Genomic DNA, 19,021 nt, shown 5'->3' with positions numbered 1-19,021 from the left:
TTCTTTTCTGATTATTGTCGTACCAGCTCAAACCTGTAATTTAGTGAACACAAAGAAGTACTGTGAAACGTGCCGTATCAAAGCAAGTGGAGATCAGCTATGTAATGTGTGAAAGAGGAAATCATGTGTACACTTAGACTGAGTATGCCTCCCAGTCCCAATCCAAGGTACAGTAGTTCCATTGTTTATTTTACTCCCAGGTTACCAGGTAGCATTCTAGTGTTCTGATGGATTATACTTGAATTCCATTGAGAGTTATTCTCCAAAACTAAGGAGCCTAATCAATGAGTATTTGGAGACAGTGGCGCTCGGTGCCGTTGAGGGAGGATGATTTTTTTTTTAAGGATCAAGGCCTTATTTCTATTACAGAATATTGGATGACTGTCATTCATATTCCATTCACCCAGCTCAATGTAACATTGATAGGTTTAGGCATTTACATCATACTCAAATCATGAGATTGCTACAACCTAGCCTATGAATGAAAGAATTTTGAGTAATCAAGGTAACAGACAGTGACACATTCAATACCGGTTTGCACACTCTTGCCTGCATCTAGCTGATCTAGGTGTAATCATTAGTCCAACAGTTGCAAATGAGAGTTTCTATTGGACAAATTCAGGTATGTTTATGCTGGTTTCGTCCTCTCGGCTTTTCCCTTCCCTTGTGGATTTCAGTGCAAAACACATCAGCTTTCTGTGACCAGGTGCAAAAACCTTTCAGAGCCAAACCTTCATATCATGACCGCTAACCACTACACACAGCCTACATCGTTGTCACGTCATAGTCAACATACTATAACTAACGTGTTAGTAACCAACTACAATCATGCAGTACAGTGTACAATCATAAAGCAGTTTAGCAGCTACACCAGCGGGCCCCAGTGGCAATACATTTATAAAACCAAAATCGTACCTTGACTTGGAAGAGTTCCAGTGTTGGATAACTATAGCCAGCTGTTCAACTATTGTCTTTCTCTCATTTTGAGTCAACTACTCACCGCATTTTATGCACTGCAGTTCTAGCTAGCTAGCTTTTGCTTTCAGTACTAGATTAGTTCTCTGATTCTTTGATTGGGTGAACAACATGTCAATTCATGCTGCAAGCACTCTGATAGGTTGGAGGACGTTCTCAGGAAGTTGTCATAATTACTGTGTAAGTCTATGGAAGGGGGTGAAAATCATGAGCCTCCTAGGTTTTGTATTGAAGTCATTGTAGCCATAGGGTGGCGCACAATGGCCCAGCGTCGTTCGGGTTAGGGTTTGCAATTGCAATTGCAAAACTGTTTTAATAAATGATTTGGTGTCGTGAATATATTTAGTATTGTTTAATCTAAAAATTATAACTTTTTTAATGTTTCACTTTTTATTAAATTAACTGAGGAGGATGGTCCTCCCCTTCCTCCTCTCTGGAGCCTCCACTGTTTGGAGACACAGGGGAGGCTGTTATGAATATCAATGTGACAGTAACTACTGTCCAAGTTTGTATGGTCTACATTTGACTCAAGCATGTAGGCAGAGAGTATAGGCTAGGTCTTCTCTGTATCAATGTAAAATGAACAGCATGGGAATATTGAAAAAGAAAATTCAAGTCATACTCCTTGATTACCTGTCCTTATCTTTGGTAGCCTAGTCTTTCACTGTAAAACATCAGCCAGGACCCACATGGGGCACATACATTTGACAATTAGGCTATTCCGACACGATTGAAAGTTTAACATTATTTTTCAAGCAAGAAGTAGGCTACTCGATTCTAGCTGCGTAAAAGTAGGAGTCTAATAGAGAAAGAGAGAGGGATAGAGAGGTTGTTGTTCACCCGCCTCCATCCATAATGTGACTTCGAGAACACAGTACACAGAGCATCATTCACCGTGCCCGCTTCTTCTCTCGTCTCCCACGCTCACATCGCATTCTCCCGCTCTTTGCTCGTGCAGATGTGGACCTGAAGACTACTCAACCTCTCGTTACAAAATTGCCGTTTGTATGTAATTGCTCGACATGTATTTCACATTAAATTAGACTGAACCTGAAGACTGCTCGTCACAAGTAGACGAATGCTATTTTGGGGAATAAAATAAACTACATTTTTTCTTTTGGGGTGCGTAGGTTGGTTGTCTTGACTAGAGCAACAGTATGGATCTCTCATTTATGGCTGCACAGGTAAGAATACGCGCTGTGTTTATGTTAGTAAGTGGTTTATTTTGCAAACAAGTGGTTACAAAGCGAACCCTGGCTTAACTTTCTTTTCTAAAATGTGAGGGCGTGGCATTGTTGTTTTTAGTGTTGGACACTGTAGACATTAACGCATTGATTTTCTGCAAATTATTATTTTATTTATCTGTAGAGCTGTTAGGGTAAGATAGATATGTCACTCTTTTTGAGCAAGCTATACAGTATCTCTAAAATACAAAGGTTTTTGGACATTACGCTAGTTCTTCTGACAGATATTCCCCTAAGAAAATCCTTGTTTGTGTCGGTTTCAGTTAACCGCATGTTAAATTGACCATTACAAGGGTAGTCTGCCTACCTGTATTTGCATTTTGTCAACTACAGGTAAATGACAAAATGATGGAAAAACTTTAGTCAATGAGGGATACAAAGTATATTGAAAGCAAATGCATCCACACAGGTGTTGTTCCTGAGTTAATTAAGCAACTAACATTCCATCATGTTTAGGGTCATGTATAAAATGCTGGGCGTGCCATTATTTTGGCTACCATCCCAGCTAGCACATAACGTTCTGAGAACCATGTGTTTCCTAGAGCTTGGTCAGAGCGTGATTGTCCTATGGTAATTTTGCATACAACCTTCCCCAAACTTTTTGGGAATGTTGTAGGATAGTTGTTTGGCTTTGGAACATTCTCAGCACATTTAAAGAACTTGACAAAACATCATTTTCTTGGCATTTCATTACATTAACAGAACGTTTTCAAAAATATCAAACATGGTTACATTTCAATTTTGGTAATGTTCTAGAAATCTTCTTCTACTGGTTTGACATTGGGAATAGTTCAAAGAATGTTAAGAAACAATGTTCTTCTGTGGGAATGTCAGTACTTCAGCTTAACATTTCCTTCATGGTTCTATTTAAAGTCATGTTCTCAAATTGTTCAGAGAATGTTAAGAAAACTCCATTAAAAACCACAAACACTTTAGTAACGTTCAGAGAACGTTCTAAGAATGTAATTTGAAAATATACGTTCAGCGTCAACAAAACTTTATCCTCTATCTTGTTAAGTGTGTTCAGGTGTGTTGGATGTGCCCACTAACAGCTTTGTATGTGTAAAAAAAAAAACATGGCATGCTAGCTCCATCCTGTTGGCACAGTGGACTAATTCCATGGATAAAGAACAGAAGATTATAGGTTTGAATATCACTGATACCATGTCACAATATATATCTATATATATATATATTTGCATGATTAATGCCTAAGGAAATTAATTTCCATGTGTCCTATCTGTGCTTGGAGTTTTATAAAAAGTCAACCCAAAATAAGTTAGCAGTGTTATGAAAAGTGTTATTGAAACATTCAGTGAACATTTTAAGGAAGTTTAAAAAAAACTCTAAATAACCTATCATTTTCATCCTCAGTGTTAATAACACCTCCCAGGAAACTTCAAAGGAAACACTCAAATGTTCTCAGAACCTCCCTGAAAACTAAAAATAAATGTTCCCAGAACAGGCAAAATGTTCACTTCTGTTCTCAGAATGTTTAAAAAAACATTCAGTTTTACCAGTCAGGAAATGTATAGCTTTCTTCCCACATAAAAAGTGAAACCAAAAACAAATTTTCCCACAACTTCCAAGGAACCAAATGTACTAGGTGGGATGGCTTTGCCCCATAGGATGACAATGCCCCCATCCACAGGGCATGAGTGGTCACTGAATGGTTTGATGATCATGAAAACGATGTAAACCATATGCCATAGCTTTCTCAGTCACTAGATCTCAACCTAATTTAACATTTACGGGAGATTATTGAGCGGTGCCTGAGACCATGTTTTTCACCACCATCAACAAAACACCAAATTATATAATTTCTCATGGAAGAATGGTGTCAGATCCCTCCAATAGAGTTCCAGACACTTGTATAATCTATGGTGTATTTATTCTGTTCTGGCTCGTGTTGGCCTAACACCCTATTTAAGAAACTTTATGTCAGTGTTTCCTTTATTTTGGCAGTTACCTGTATGTTGCTACTGACATGTGGGGAGGGTTGGGTGTATTACCTGAAAAATGTAGTCCATTGCTGCTTTAGTTACATGAAAAATGAAGTAGTAATTTCAATTACTTTTGGATTTCTTTCACTTCTAACACCTTGGCATATTTAATTTAGTAACATGACTATTTCGTGACTGTAAAGCATACAGACGCTGTAATGTACATATTCTATGTGAGACAGTATACACAGGCTCCATACTAACTTTTTCCTAATGTTTTCAGCTGGTGGCACAAGCCTATGATTTGGTTGCACCAACATTTTGTTGCGGGGTCAGGCAATAGAAATGTTTTTGTAGCCTAATGATCTTATATGAACCCATTCAAAGTGCTTAATTCGAAGTGTACTAAACTACTAAAATGGTGTGGGACAGGCTCAGATTGGTCTCCGTCACACTTGTTCGTTTTCAGATTTAATTAGGCCGGTTTTCATTCATCTGCTCAGGTGGAGCGACATTTGTCTTAGATATAAAAACAAATCCTCCAAGTGGGATAGAACTTAGGTACAATAGTGGTAAAGAAAATCCAAGGACACCGGTGAATGGAACAAAATTACTCTGATAGGCCCAAACATCTGTTAAGTAATATAAGCTATAATTGTATAATTGTCATCGTCTCAAAGTATCATTATGACTCATTAGTCAATTAGACATAGCTAGGTGTATTTCATTTTAATTCCCCAATTAAATAAGAGATTTGAATGTCTAAAGGATAAAAAAAGTCAGATCTTTTCCCTAATGGTGGCGCTCCTAACCATGCACAAATTCCCATAAGAACACAGCCATTTTTAAAAGTGCAGAGTTTGTGCATTTTATTTGTCTACTAGATAGCAGTAGGAGATCACATGATGTCTCGTGGCCACTTGAAACCAGTTGCCTCTAGTTTGGGTAGTGAGTCACTGTGCCAAAATGGCTGAATGGATTTTCAAGCCTGACATCTTAAAATGACTTTAGCAATCAGGGAGATTCTTATGACATTGCCAGCAGTAAGATTTTAGTTCGATTTCTAAAGCAACCACTCAGAGTTTAACAGGTTAAGGGCCATTCAGTTGATGGATCGGATTTACTTAATTAAACTGGTATTGACACTGTTCAATGGAACAGCACAGGCATTGTAATACTGTATGCATAAGATGTGAGTTAGTTAAAGCTGCATACAGTAGTACTCTGATTCTGAAAGATTATTCAAATTTTCACAATTCTTGAGAATGATGGTGTTTACGACAACAACAGCAAAATGCAGTTGTGAATTTATGGTGACAGTGGAATAAAAAAAATGTTTGCAGAGACATCATTCTGATTAAATATGAGCTGGTTTGGAGTATTTTGGAGCGTTTTCTAACATGCTTTAGACCACTGGAGGTTGCTGAGGGGAGGACAGCTCATAATAATGGCTGGAACGGCGCTAATGGAATGGCATCAAACTACATGTTTGATGTATTTGACACTATTCCACTGATTCCGCTCCAGCCATTAGCACAAGGCCATCATCCCAAATTAAGGTGCCACCAACCTCCTGTGCTTTAGACACATTTTTATAATGTATGTATGTCAATGGGAAGTGATGCCTCAGCAAAATGTGTCAACCAATTTTCTCTGTAATGAACCCCCCCCCCAAAAAATACAAAAAAATAAATAAAATACAAAATAAATATATATGTAACCAATGTGAAATGGCTAGCTAGTTAGCGGGGTGCGCGCTAATAGCGTTTTAATTGGTGACATCACTCGCTCTGAGACCTTGAAGTAGTTGTTCCCCTTGCTCTGCGAGGGCCGCGGCTTTTGTGGAGCGATGGGTAACGATGATTCGAGGGTGGCTGTTGTTGATGTTTGCAGAGGGTCCCTGGTTCGAGCCCAGGTAGGGGCGAGGAGAGGGACAGAAGCAATGATGTTACATTCAATGATGTTACATTTGTCCCTCACCTCGCCCCTACCTGGGCTCGAATGTAACATCATTGCTTCTGTCCCTCTCTTCGCCCCTACCTGGGCTTGAATGTAACATCATTGCTTACCCAACAAGACTTCCTCAGCCTAAAGGTCTCAGGCATACAGTAAATCAACGTTTTTTTTCTTCTGTACTGTATTTGTCAGTGCTCAAGTTCAGTGAGGTTAGGTAACTGAAAGTTGCCACTTTCATTGTAAAATAGCCTTCGATAGAAGTGCTTAAACAATGCATCCTTTTTGTTTTTTGATAAACTATTTGAATTACAAATGAAAAAGGCATACTTCATTAGGTCAAAAGTAGAGTCGCCCCCAAGTATTACAGAACATGGATTAATAGGTGACAATCATAACCCCACGGCTCTTGAATGCTAAGTTGAGAGCAATAATAATGTATTCTGTGTAGAATAGACAAAATAATGAAATTATAATTACCATAACCTACAGAACTTAAGCCAAAGGGACAGTATTTACTCATCGTTGATTTAGTGTAAACTGAGTTGTGACCTCCCTTCGATCACTCAGTGATGCAGGGCTAATGTATTATGTGTGGTTCCATGTCGGGATGTAAGTGCTCTAGACTATGCCGGTCCTGTAAAGTCAGCCGAAGCCAAGGTCCCAGTGACAGATGTAACACGCAGAGCGATACAGACTCCATCAATCCAGAACCCTATGACTCCATCTATCCAGAGCTCTACAGACTCTCATCAATCCAGAACCCTATGACTCCATCTATTCAGAGCTCTAGACTCTCATCAATCCAGAACCCTATGACTCCATCTATTCAGAGCTCTACAGACTCTCATCAATCCAGAACCCTATGACTCCATCTATCCAGAGCTCTACAGACTCTCATCAATCCAGGGAGCACTATTCAGCCCTTTGGGCGTCCCCTCATGCTCGTCTGTGCTGACAAACTGGGTAGAGACATTGTCCTTATCCCCCAGCTTTGGGTCAACTAGGGCTGCACAATTAATCGAAATCACAATATTTACATTTGCAATATCCATATCGCAAGAGGTTCATATCGCATGCAATATTTTATAACACCACTCAGCCGCGCGTGTAACGTCGTTTTTTATAGTTTATGTAGCCTTACGAACGTAAACCCAGCACAGGACAAACATTTATTTGGGGTTATTTATTCTGTCGAAGTTGAAATTTAAAATAGGAAAATGTATGAGGGAAATCACCACAAGGTGAAGTCACCATAATGTAAAGTTCAGTCTAAATCATAATCAAGTGAAGTAACTCTGTTTAGTAAAGTGCATAAAAACAATCTTGAGTACAATAAGTACAAAGTAAAATGCATAAACGGTAGTGGCTCTGCTTTCTCTAAAAAAAAACAGAAGAAATTACAGACCACAATGTTCACAGTTAGAATAGACTTTCTAACAGTTCAAATGTCTGAGTACAAGATGTCCATTATCAAAATGATATCTTGCATGAAAAATACAAATACATTTTGTCATAGAACAATATGAATACTTACAAACACACTGTCCACGTGATACCCTAACCCCACATGGAACAATAGATCCTCATCTAACCCATAGAGCACTGGGGTAAACAACATATCACAATATAAATTACAATTAAAAAATGAAACAAAATACAAAACCCTGAAGCTTTACATGAAACAGAATGCCATTCTGAAAATTACTCACGCTTGAAATAATCTTACCAACTCCACAATGTGGTTCTGAGAGCACTAGCATTCAGCTGGCAAGAAGCTAACACTTTATGTGACAATCTGAAAATATAATGTCTAACATGAGCATCTGGCATAAATATTATATAACAAACTCTTATACTTTGTAGATGATGCAAAATATGATATATTTCGGTACGAGTGTAAGAGAAAAAAGTATTATTTACTAGGGTTGGGCGGTGTTCTATTTATACCGTATCCCGGGGAATTTCGAAATACAATCAGTATGATTTTCTAATACCGTCACTACTGTTTGTAAAAAAATATATACATTTTAATATTAGTACTTTTAAATAAATACCAGCACTCAACTTGTGCAGGTAATAGATAAAGTAGATCGCGTTCATCATTTTGCCTGTCAGATTATTTTTCATTATGAAGTTTACCGGTACTAGTTTTCTAAAACAGCTCTTTGAGCCCGTCACGTGTGTTTGTTTACAAAGAAGCACATCGAGCAAAATGGGGGCTTCGTGAGATGAGTCACTCCTGCAGCGCAATTTAAGTGAGGTGATTAAGTTATACTTCACTACTAATATTTCCCAGCTATGTATCTTATAACTGTTAAGATAACTATCTAAGATGTGCCAAATAAATTCTCTCCAGCTGGGTTTTGCTAACTTGCTAATGTTAGCTAAGTGGCTAACTTTATCTTGCAAGATCGTGGCTTCTTCATAACAGCAGCAGAGACAAATCCCTCCTGGATTAAGATCCCTGCTGTCTAATATTTGTTTTGTTCGTGCTGCGAACTGCGTTTTCACTTGCTTAACTTTATGAGCTAGGTTGTCTGTTTTAGTAGTAAATGTCCGCATGAGCTCGTTAGCATTTACCTAGAATCCGCTATGGGGATTCCTTAGTATTTGTTATCATTTTGTTAGTATTCTGGCTTTTTGGGGTATTTTTTGATGTTTGAAAAAAATAATTGCGTCCCTTGTGTACACTACCAGTAATAGTGTATATCCTGGGATGGCACAGGCACGGTATGAGGGTATGGAAATCTGGATACCGCAGAACCCTATTATTTACACATCTAAAGTAATGTTGGACCCACAATGGATTACAACAGCTCTCCAATGTAATTGCTTGCTCTCAAACTAACTCTTACACATGGTGCTGGTCAATCCCATAACACTTTGCACACATTCTTTACTGTTCTCTTAAAGGGACAGTGCCATCTAGTGGAAATAAATTAATACAGCCATGTGCTTCTACCATCTGGCTACATTTACTCCATTTTATTTTCTTCACCTCGGCTGCTTCTCACACAGACCAACCCCCCACCCCTCTCCATTTTCAGTTTCTCCTCCTCGCTGTTAGATTCACTATTTTTGCATGTTGTTCTGTTAGGTCAAATGCAATCAACAGATTGTTCCAAAAAAAGAATGCTGCTTTTCACTTTGCTTTTTAATATAAATCATTATATTTCTATGATTCCAACAGTTCACCCAAGTATTTTGATCTACAGTGCCTTCAGAAAGTATTCATACTCCTTGACTTATTCCACATTTTGTTGTGTTACAGCCTACACTATTGGTCAAAAGTTTTAGAACACCTACTCATTAAAGTTTTTCTTTATTTTAACTTTATTCTACATTGTGGAATAATAGTGAAGACATCAAAACTATGAAATAACACACATGGAATCAAAAAAGTGTTAAACAAATCAAAATATATTTCAGATTCTTCAAGTAGCCACCCTTTGTCTTGATGACAGCTTTGCACACTCTTGGCATTCTCTCAACCAGCTTTATGAGGGAGTCACCCCTACATATACTGGGTAAATGTGAACCCTAAACAAAAGGCTGGCATAAGAGGATGACATAAGGCCTCTAGTCTATTTCATCCGCCAGGACAGGGAGGCAGAGCTGTGAAGGAGCCAGAAAAGGAAAAGTCCAGTCCTTGTGAGTGTGGACACCCCGTCAGATACGTAGGGCATAGATGTCTGGCCAAACAGGATTTGTTCTTTGGTGCAGCACACCACCCCGTTAGGAAGGTGTGTGTCACCAAACCAGGGTGAGTGACGATCGGAGACCATTGCAGGTTGTGCAGCAGTTCTGGAAGAGAGGAGCCAACTGGATGCAGTGGTGGATTTGGTGGTGTCCACCCCCTCTGCCCACAAACAGGCAACTGGAGGACCTCAGCATTGAGGGCAGGTAAGGTCCCCAGAGGTGGAGCAGGAGTCATCTTTACCCCCGGCACGGTGTCATCTGAGGACACTGAGACTGGAGACATCAGGGCAGTCTCAGGACTGGATACTTTGGTGGCTGGACCCATGAAGCAGGGACCAGGTGAGGGTCTCGGTTCAGTAGACCAGGCTGCAGCAGAGTGACCAGAAGAAGCTCTTGATCAGGAAGGTAGGCCGCAGGCCTCAGCTGGTCCACCCCGCAGCAACGATAGGCGCGAGGTCTCCGAGACTGGGCCTGATCTCAGGACGGAAGACAGCTGCACACCTGAAAAAGAGGGAGAAAAAGACACAAAGACAGCAGGAGAGAGCTGTATCCCTGGAAACTGACTGAGTTCCCAGAGCTAGTAACTTGGGGCCTGACAGAGCTAGTGACTTGGGGCCTATCGGGATGTTAGGCCTATTGGGACAGAAAGCTCTGGGTCAGCTGGGACGCAATGCTAGGGTGCTCCCCTAGATTGAGCTCAGGCAGCTCCTCTGGCCCTGGAGAATGCTCTGTGGTCACTATGAAGGACTCCACAGTGGGTGTCATCTGGAGAACAGTGGTAAGGTGCTGCCCCAGGGTGAGCTCTGATAGCTCCTTTGGCCCCGGGCAAGGCTCTGGAACCACAGTGGCAACCAGTTGTGACTCCACGGGTGAAGAAGGTTGGAGCACAGTGTTGGGGTACTCCTTCAGGGTGAGCTTTGATAGCCCCTCTGGTCCTGAAGAAGGCTGAGGCTCCATGGCGGGAGCGGGTGTAGTAGATCCCAATACTATCTTGAGCTCCATGGTCAGAGAAGGCTGGATCTGCATGGCTGGGGCCGGCTGTAGCACAGTAATTGGGTGCTCACCAAGGGTGAGCTCTGGTAGCTTCTCTGGCCCTGGAGACGGTTGTAGCACCACTGTGAGCGACTCCACAGCAGGGACCGGGCTGATGGCAACTCCGATGCTGATGGCATCCTTGAGGGGTCATGCTGACGGAGGCCCCGATGAGCAGCTTTAGGCTGATGAGAGTAGTGTGGAGCAGCAGAGCATAAATCTGCAGCAACACCTTGACTATGAGCCACAGCAGCTGGCAGTGAACGAGAAGGTGCCTGAGAAAGGGGACGTGAGGACTGGTCAGCCTCCACTGGATGGGCGTCTGATCCTTAGACATGGCGCCGGAGGGGATGGTTGCCGTTTTACGGGCTCCTAACCAACTGTGCTATTTTGTTTGTTTTTTCGCATTGTTTGTAACTCATTTTGTATATAATGTTGCTGCTACCATCTCTTATGACCGAAAAGAGGTTCTGGATATCAGAACAGTGATTACTCACCTCAAACTGGACAAATAATTTTTCTTTAATTAGTCTGACACGAAAGATATACTGCTTTGTAGAGACAAGGCCCAAATCCCCGTCATCAGCGGGAAGAAAAGACTGAGATAAAGGGGGAGGAGGGCGGGGTGCGTTGTAAGAATTCACAGATGAGTAGGTAAATCACCACTACCCTCTGTATTATTGGCCAACATGCAATCATTGGAAAACAAACTGGACGATCTACGATTAAGACTATCCTACCAATGAGACAATAAAAACTGTAATATCTTATGATTCACTGAGACGTGGCTGAACGACGAAACAGATAATATAGAACTGGCTTGTTTCTCTGTGCATCAGCAGGACAGAGCAGCTACGTCTGGTAAGACGAAGGGTGGGGTTGTGTGTCTATTTGTCAATAACTGCTGGTGCGCGATGTCTAATATTAAAACATCTTGAGGTATTGCTCTCCTGAGCTAGAATACCTCATGATAAGCTGTAGACCACACTATCTACCAAGAGAGTTCTCATCTCTATTATTTGTAGCCGTCTATTTACCATCACAAACTGATGGTGGCTCTAAGACCGCACTCAATGAGCTGTATAAGGCCATAAGCAAAAAAGAAATGCTCATCCAGAAGCAGTGCTTCTAGTGGCCGGGGACTTTAATGCAGGCAAACTTAAATCCGTTTCACCTCATTTCTACCAGCATGTCACATGTGCAACCAGAGGAAAAAAACTGTAGACCACCTTTACTCCACACAGAGATGCATACAAAGCTCTCCCTCACCCTCCATTTGACAAATCTGACCATAATTCTATCCTCCTGATTCCTGCTTACAAGCAAAACCCAAAGCAGGAAGCACCAGTGACTTGCTCAATACAGAAGTGGTCAGATGACGCGAATGCTAAGCTACAGGGCTGTTTTCCTAGCACAGACTGGAATATGTTCTGGGATTCATCCAATGTCATTGAGGAGTATACCACCTCAGTCCCCGGCTTCATAAATAAGTGCATCGACAACATCGTCCCCACAGTAACCGTACGTACATATCCCAATCCGGAGGCCTTGGACTACAGACAACATCAGCACCAAGCTAAAGGCTAGAGCTGCCGCTTTCAAGGAGCGGGACACTAATCCGGACGCTAATACAGCGAGGGAAAAAAGTATTTGATCCCCTGCTGATTTTTTACATTTGCCCACTGACAAAGAAATGATCAGTCTATCATTTTAATGGTAGGTTTATTTGAACAGTGAGAGACAGAATAACAACAAAAAAATCCAGAAAAATGCATGTCAAAAATGTTAGAAAATGATTTGCATTTTAATGAGGGAAATAAGTATTTGACCCCTCTGCAAAACATGACTTAGTACTTGGTGGCAAAATCCTTGTTGGCAATCACAGAGGTCAGACGTTTCTTGTAGTTGGCCACCAGGTTTGCACACATCTCAAGAGGGATTTTGTCCCACTCCTCTTTGCAGATCTTCTCCAAGTCATTAAGGTTTCGAGGCTGACGTTTGGCAACTCGAACCTTCAGCTCCCTCCACAGATTTTCTATGGGATTAAGGCCTGGAGACTGGCTAGGCCACTCCAGGACCTTAATGTGCTTCTTCTTGAGCCACTCCTTTGTTGCCTTGGCCGTGTGTTTTGGGTCATTGTCATGCTGGAAAACCCATCCACGACCCATGTTCAATGCCCTGGCTGAGGGAAGGAGGTTCTCACCCAGGATTTGACGGTACATGGCCCCGTCCATCGTCCCTTTGATGCGGTGAAGTTGTCCTGTCCCCTTAGCAGAAAAACACCCCCAAAGCATAATGTTTCCACCTCCATGTTTGACGGTGGGGATGATGTTCTTGTGGTCAAAGGCAGCATTCCTCCTCCTCCAAACACGGCAAGTTGAGTTGATGCCAAAGAGCTCCATTTTGGTCTCATCTGACCACAACACTTACACCCAGTTGTCCTCTGAATCATTCAGATGTTCATTGGCAAACTTCAGACGGGCATGTATATGTGCTTTCTTGAGCAGGGGGACCTTGCGGGCGCTGCAGGATTTCAGTCCTTCACGGCGGAGTGTGTTACCAATTGTTTTCTTGGTGACTATGGTCCCAGCTGCCTTGAGATCATTGGCAAGATCCTCCCGTGTAGTTCTGGGCTGATTCCTCACCTCACCGGGGGGCGCCACTCAACCCACTCAAGTGACGCACCCCTCCCATGGACGGCATGGAAGAACACCAGTAAGCCAGTGACTCAGCCCCTGTAATAGGGTTAGAGGCAGAGAATCCCAGTGGAGAGAGGGGAACCGGCAAGGCAGAGACAGCAAGGGCGGTTCGTTGCTCCAGCCTTTCCGTTCACCTTCACACTCCTGGGCCAGACTATACTTAATCAAAGGACCTACTGAAAAGATAAGTCTTCAGTAAAGACTTAAAGGTTGAGACTGAGTCTGCGTCTCTCACATGGGTAGGCAGACCATTCCATAAAAATGGAGCTCTATAGGAGAAAGCCCTACCTCCAGCCGTTTGCTTAGAAATTCTAGGGACAATTAGGAGGCCTGCGTCTTGTGACCGTAGCGTACGTGTAGGTATGTACGGCAGGACCAAATAGGAAAGATAGGTAGGAGCAAGCCCATGTAATGCTTTGTAGGTTAGCAGTAAAACCTTGAAATCAGCCCTTGCCTTAACAGGAAGCTAGTGTAGGGAGGCTAGCACTGGAGTAATATGATCACATTTTTTGGTTCTAGTCAGGATTCTAGCAGCCGTATTTAGCACTAACTGAAGTTTGTTTAGTGCTTTATCCGGGTAGCCGGAAAGTAGAGCATTGCAGTAGTCCAGCCTAGAAGTAACAAAAGCATGGATTAATTTTTCTGCATCATTTTTGGACAGAAAGTTTCTGATTTTTGCAATGTTACGTAGATGGAAAAAAGCTGTCCTTGAAACAGTCTTGATATGTTCTTCAAAAGAGTGATCAGGGTCCAGAGTAACGCCGAGGTCCTTCACAGTTTTATTTGAGACGACTGTACAACCATCCAGATTAATTTTCAGATTCAACAGAAGATCTCTTTGTTTCTTGGGACCTAGAACAAGCATCTCTGTTTTGTCCGAGTTTAAAAGTAGAACGTTTGCAGCCATCCACTTCTTTAAATCTGAAACACATGCTTCTAGCGAGGGCAATTTTGGGGCTTCACCATGTTTCATTGAAATGTACAGCTGTGTGTCGTCCGCATAGCAGTGAAATTTAACATTATGTTTTCGAATGACATCCCCAAGAGGTAAAATATATAGTGAAAACAATAGTGGTCCTAAAACGGAACCTTGAGGAACACCGAAATGTACAATTGATTTGTCAGAGGACAAACCATTCACAGAGACAAATTGAAAGCTTTCCGACAGATAAGATCTAAACCAGGCCAGAACTTGTCCATGTAGACCAATTTGGGTTTCCAATCTCTCCAAAAGAATGTGGTGATCGATGGTATCAAAAGCAGCACTAAGATCTAGGAGCACGAGGACAGATGCAGAGCCTCGGTCTGACGTCATTAAAAGGTCATTTACCACCTTCACAAGTGCAGTCTCAGTGCTATGATGGGGTCTAAAACCAGACTGAAGCGTTTCATATATATTGTTTGTCTTCAGGAAGACAGTGAGTTGCTGCACAACAGCTTTTTCTAAAATTTTTGAGAGGAATGGAAGATTCGATATAGGCCGATAGTTTTTTATAATTTCTGGGTCAAGATTCGGCTTTTTCAAGAGAGGCTTTGTTACTGCCACTTTTAGTGAGCTTGGTACACATCCGGTGGATAGAGAGCTGTTTATTATGTTCAACATAGGAGGTCCAAGCACAGGAAGCAGCTCTTTCAGTAGTTTAGTTGGAATAGGGTCCAGTATGCAGCTTGAAGGTTTAGAGGGCATGATTATTTTCATCATTGTGTCAAGAGATATAGTACTAAAACACTTTAGTATCTCCCTTGATCCTAGGTCCTGGCAGAGTTGTGCAGACTCAGGACAATGGAGCTTTGGAGGAATACGCAGATTTAAAGAGGAGTCTGTAATTTGCTTTCTATTGATCATGATCTTTTCCTCAAAGAAGTTCATAAATGTATTACTGCTGAAGTGAAAGCCATCCTCCATTTGCGAATGCTGCTTTTTAGTTAGCTTTGCGACAGTATCAATTTTTTTTCTTCGGATTGTTCTTATTTGTTGTTATTGTTCTTACTTATTGTTCTTACTTATAGGAGGATCGAGCAGCAGTGAGGGCTCTTCGATACTGCACGGTACTGTCTTTCCAAGCTAGTCGGAAGACTTCCAGTTTGGTGTGGCGCCATTTCCGTTCCAATTTTCTGGAAGCTTGCTTCAGATCTCGTGTATTTTCTGTATACCAGGGAGCTAGTTTCTTATGACAGATGTTTTTAGGGGTGCAACTGCATCTAGGGTATTGCACAAGGTTAAATTGAGTTCCTCGGTTAGGTGGTTAACTGATTTTTGTCCTCTGACGTCCTTGGGTAGGCACAGGTAGTCTGGAAGGGCATCAAGGAATCTTTGGGTTGTCTGAGAATTTATAGCACGACTTTTAATGCTCCTTGGTTGGGGTCTGAGCAGATTATTTGTTGCAATTGCAAACGCAATAAAATGGTGGTCCGATAATCCAGGATTATGAGGAAAAACATTAAGATCCACAACATTTATTCCATGGGACAAAACTAGGTCCAGAGTATGACTGTGGCAGTGAGTAGGTCCAGAGACATGTTGGACAACACCCACTGAGTCGATGATGGCTCCGAAAGCCTTTTGGAGTGGGTCTGTGGACTTTTCCATGTGAATGTTAAAGTCACCAAAAATTAGAATATTATCTGCTATGACTACAAGATCCGATAGGAATTCAGGGAACTCAGTGAGGAACACTGCATATGGCCCAGGAGGCCTGTAAACAGTAGCTATAAAAAGTGATTGAGTAGGCTGCATAGATTTCATGACTAGAAGCTCAAAAGACGAAAACGTCATTGTTTTTTTTTTGTAAATTGAAATTTGCTATCGTAAATGTTAGCAACACCTCCGCCTTTGCCGGATGCACGGGGGTATGGTCACTAGTGTAACCAGGGGTGAGGCCTCATTTAACACAGTAAATTCATCAGGCTTAAGCCATGTTTCAGTCAGGCCAATCACATCAAGATCATGATCAGTGATTAGTTCATTGACTATAACTGCCTTGGAAGTGAGGGATCTAACATTAAGTAACCCAATTTTGAGATGTGAGGTATCACAATCTCTTTCAATAATGGCAGGAATGGAGGAGGTCTTTATACTAGTGAGATTGCTAAAGCGAACACCGCCATCTTTAATTTTGCCCAACCTAGATCGAGGCACAGACACGGTCTCAATGGGGAAAGCTGAGCTGACTACACTGACTGTGCTAGTGGCAGACTCCACTAAACTAGCAGGCTGGCTAACAGCCTGCTGCCTGGCCTGCACCCTATTTCATTGTGGAGCTAGAGGTGTTAGAGCCCTGTCTATGTTCGTAGATAAGATGAGAGCACCCCTCCAGCTAGGATGGAGTCCGTCACTCCTCAACAGGCCAGGCTTGGTCCTGTTTGTGAGTGAGTCCCAGAAAGAGGGCCAATTATCTACAAATTCTATCTTTTGGGAGGGGCAGAACACAGTTTTCAACCAGCGATTGAGTTGTGAGACTCTGCTGTAGAGCTCATCACTCCCCCTAACTGGGAGGGGGCCAGAGACAATTAATCGATGCCGACACATCTTTCTAGCTGATTTACACGCTGAAGCTATGTTGCGCTTGGTGACCTCTGACTGTTTACTGTTTATTATCTATGCATAGTCACTTTACAAATTACCTCAACTAACCTGTACCCCCGCACATCGACTCGGTACCGATTCCGACTGTATATAGTCTCGTTATTGTTACGTAATTTTGTTATGTTGCTTTTTGATTTTATAGAATTTTTTTACTTTAGTTTATTTAGTAAATATTTTCTTAACGCTATTTCTTGAATTACATTGATGGTTAAGGGCTTGTAATTCGCTTGCAAGTAAGCATTTCACTGTAAAGTCTACACCTGTTGTATTCGGTGCATTGTGACAAATAAAATTTGATTTGATTTGATTCAAATCAAAGTTTGTCATGTGCGCCGAATACAACAGGTGTAGACTTTACAGTGAAATGCTTACTTACAAGCGCTTAACCAACAGTGCAGTTTTTAAGTAAAAAATAGGTATTAGATAAACAATAGACAAGTAAAGAAATACATTTTAAAAAGTAAAAAATAACAGTAGCTAGGCTATATACAGGTGGTTCCGGTACAGAGTCAATGTGCGGGTGCACCGGTAAGTCAGGCTATTTTAGGTAATATGTACATGTTGGATTAGTTAAAGTGACTATGCATAGATGATAAACAGAGAGTATCAGCAGCGTAAAAGAGGGGTTGGCGGGGTGGCGGGACACAATGCATAGTCCGGGTAGCCATTTGATTAGCTGTTCAGGAGTCTTATGGCTTGGGGGTAAAAACTGTTGAGAAGCCTTTTGGTCCTAGACTTGGCGCTCCGGTACTGCTTGCCATGCGGTATATGACTGGGGTGGCTGGAGTCTTTGACAATTTTTAGGGCCTTCCTCTGACACCGCCTGGTGTAGAGGTCCTGGATGGCAGGCAGCTTAGCCCCAGTGATGTACTGGGCCATATGAACTACCCTCTGCAGTGCCTTGCAGTCAGAGGCTGAGCAGTTGCCGTGCCATGCAGTGATGCAACCAGTCAGGATGCTCTCGATGTTGCTGCTGTAGAACCTTTTGAGGGTCTGAGGACCCATGCCAAATCTTTTTAGTTTCCTGAGGGGAATGGGCTTTGTCGTGCCTTCTTCACGACTGTGTTGGTGTGTTTGGACCATTCTAATTTGTTGCTGATGTGGACACCAAGGAACTTGAAGCTTTCAACCTGCTCCACTACATTACAGCCCCTTCGATGAAAATGGGGGCGGGCTTGGTCCTCCTTTTCCTGTAGTCCACAATCATCTCCTTTGTCTTGATTACGTTGAAGGATAGGTTGTTTATTCGATTTTGCTGATAGATGGGGTTCATTTACTCCTCGTCGTAGATACTGAGCCTTCCCTTTCCTGCATCTTCTCACTGGTCCTGCGTGGCGTGCTGGTATGAGCCTGTGTCACTGGAGGTTCAGATGGCTGAGCTCCTGCTTGGCCTCAGGTCAGAGATGAGAGCTATGCTGTGGCTGAGGAACTAGGACCTCTCCCTGATAGCATGCAACCAATTTTCTGCCCACTTGTCACCGCGACCAGTGGGGCGGAAGTGGCATGCTGTGTCTTGAGGCTTGTCTGCTCGTCTTTGTTCAGGGAGAGAACTTTGATGTGGGTGGTGACCAATACCTGGACTCTGAGACATCTTGGGCTGTGGTAGCTGATGGTATCCGACGACCGAAGAACCATGAAAAATGCTAAGGGCTGATCCGGAAGGACCATGAAAAACGGCTAATAGGTGCCAGTGGATAGGGTTCAGCCACCACAGGTCTATTCAGCAAGAAGTCCAAGATATCTTCAGAAAGGTTTATTCAGATAAGGGTTGAAACACATCACACGGAGTCCTTTGCATTGACAGCTCACGGAAGTGAGTGTTTAAGAAGAACTATTAGAATATGGGTGATGTACAGTGTCTTCAGAAAGTTTTCACACCCCTTGGCT

The 19,021-nt window shown here is 42.2% G+C and overlaps 1 protein-coding gene across 1 annotated transcript in view; it reads left to right on the top strand.

Annotated features, from left to right (window-relative positions):
- Positions 1–1,868: 1,868 nt before the first annotated feature.
- The window catches only part of LOC106601673 (uncharacterized protein C14orf132-like), a 73,204-nt gene continuing 56,051 nt past the window's right edge, over positions 1,869–19,021 (top strand). The window contains exon 1 of the mRNA XM_045694616.1: positions 1,869–2,159. Within this exon, the coding sequence (XP_045550572.1) occupies positions 2,133–2,159 (27 nt within the window). The 5' untranslated portion in view covers positions 1,869–2,132. The remainder of the gene's footprint in view (positions 2,160–19,021) is intronic.

Source organism: Salmo salar, chromosome ssa01, assembly GCF_905237065.1.
Source record: "Salmo salar chromosome ssa01, Ssal_v3.1, whole genome shotgun sequence".
NCBI classification, from domain to species: domain Eukaryota; kingdom Metazoa; phylum Chordata; class Actinopteri; order Salmoniformes; family Salmonidae; genus Salmo; species Salmo salar.
The sequence above is the reverse complement of the archived record's forward strand: the minus strand, read 5'-3'. Positions and strand labels throughout refer to the sequence as shown.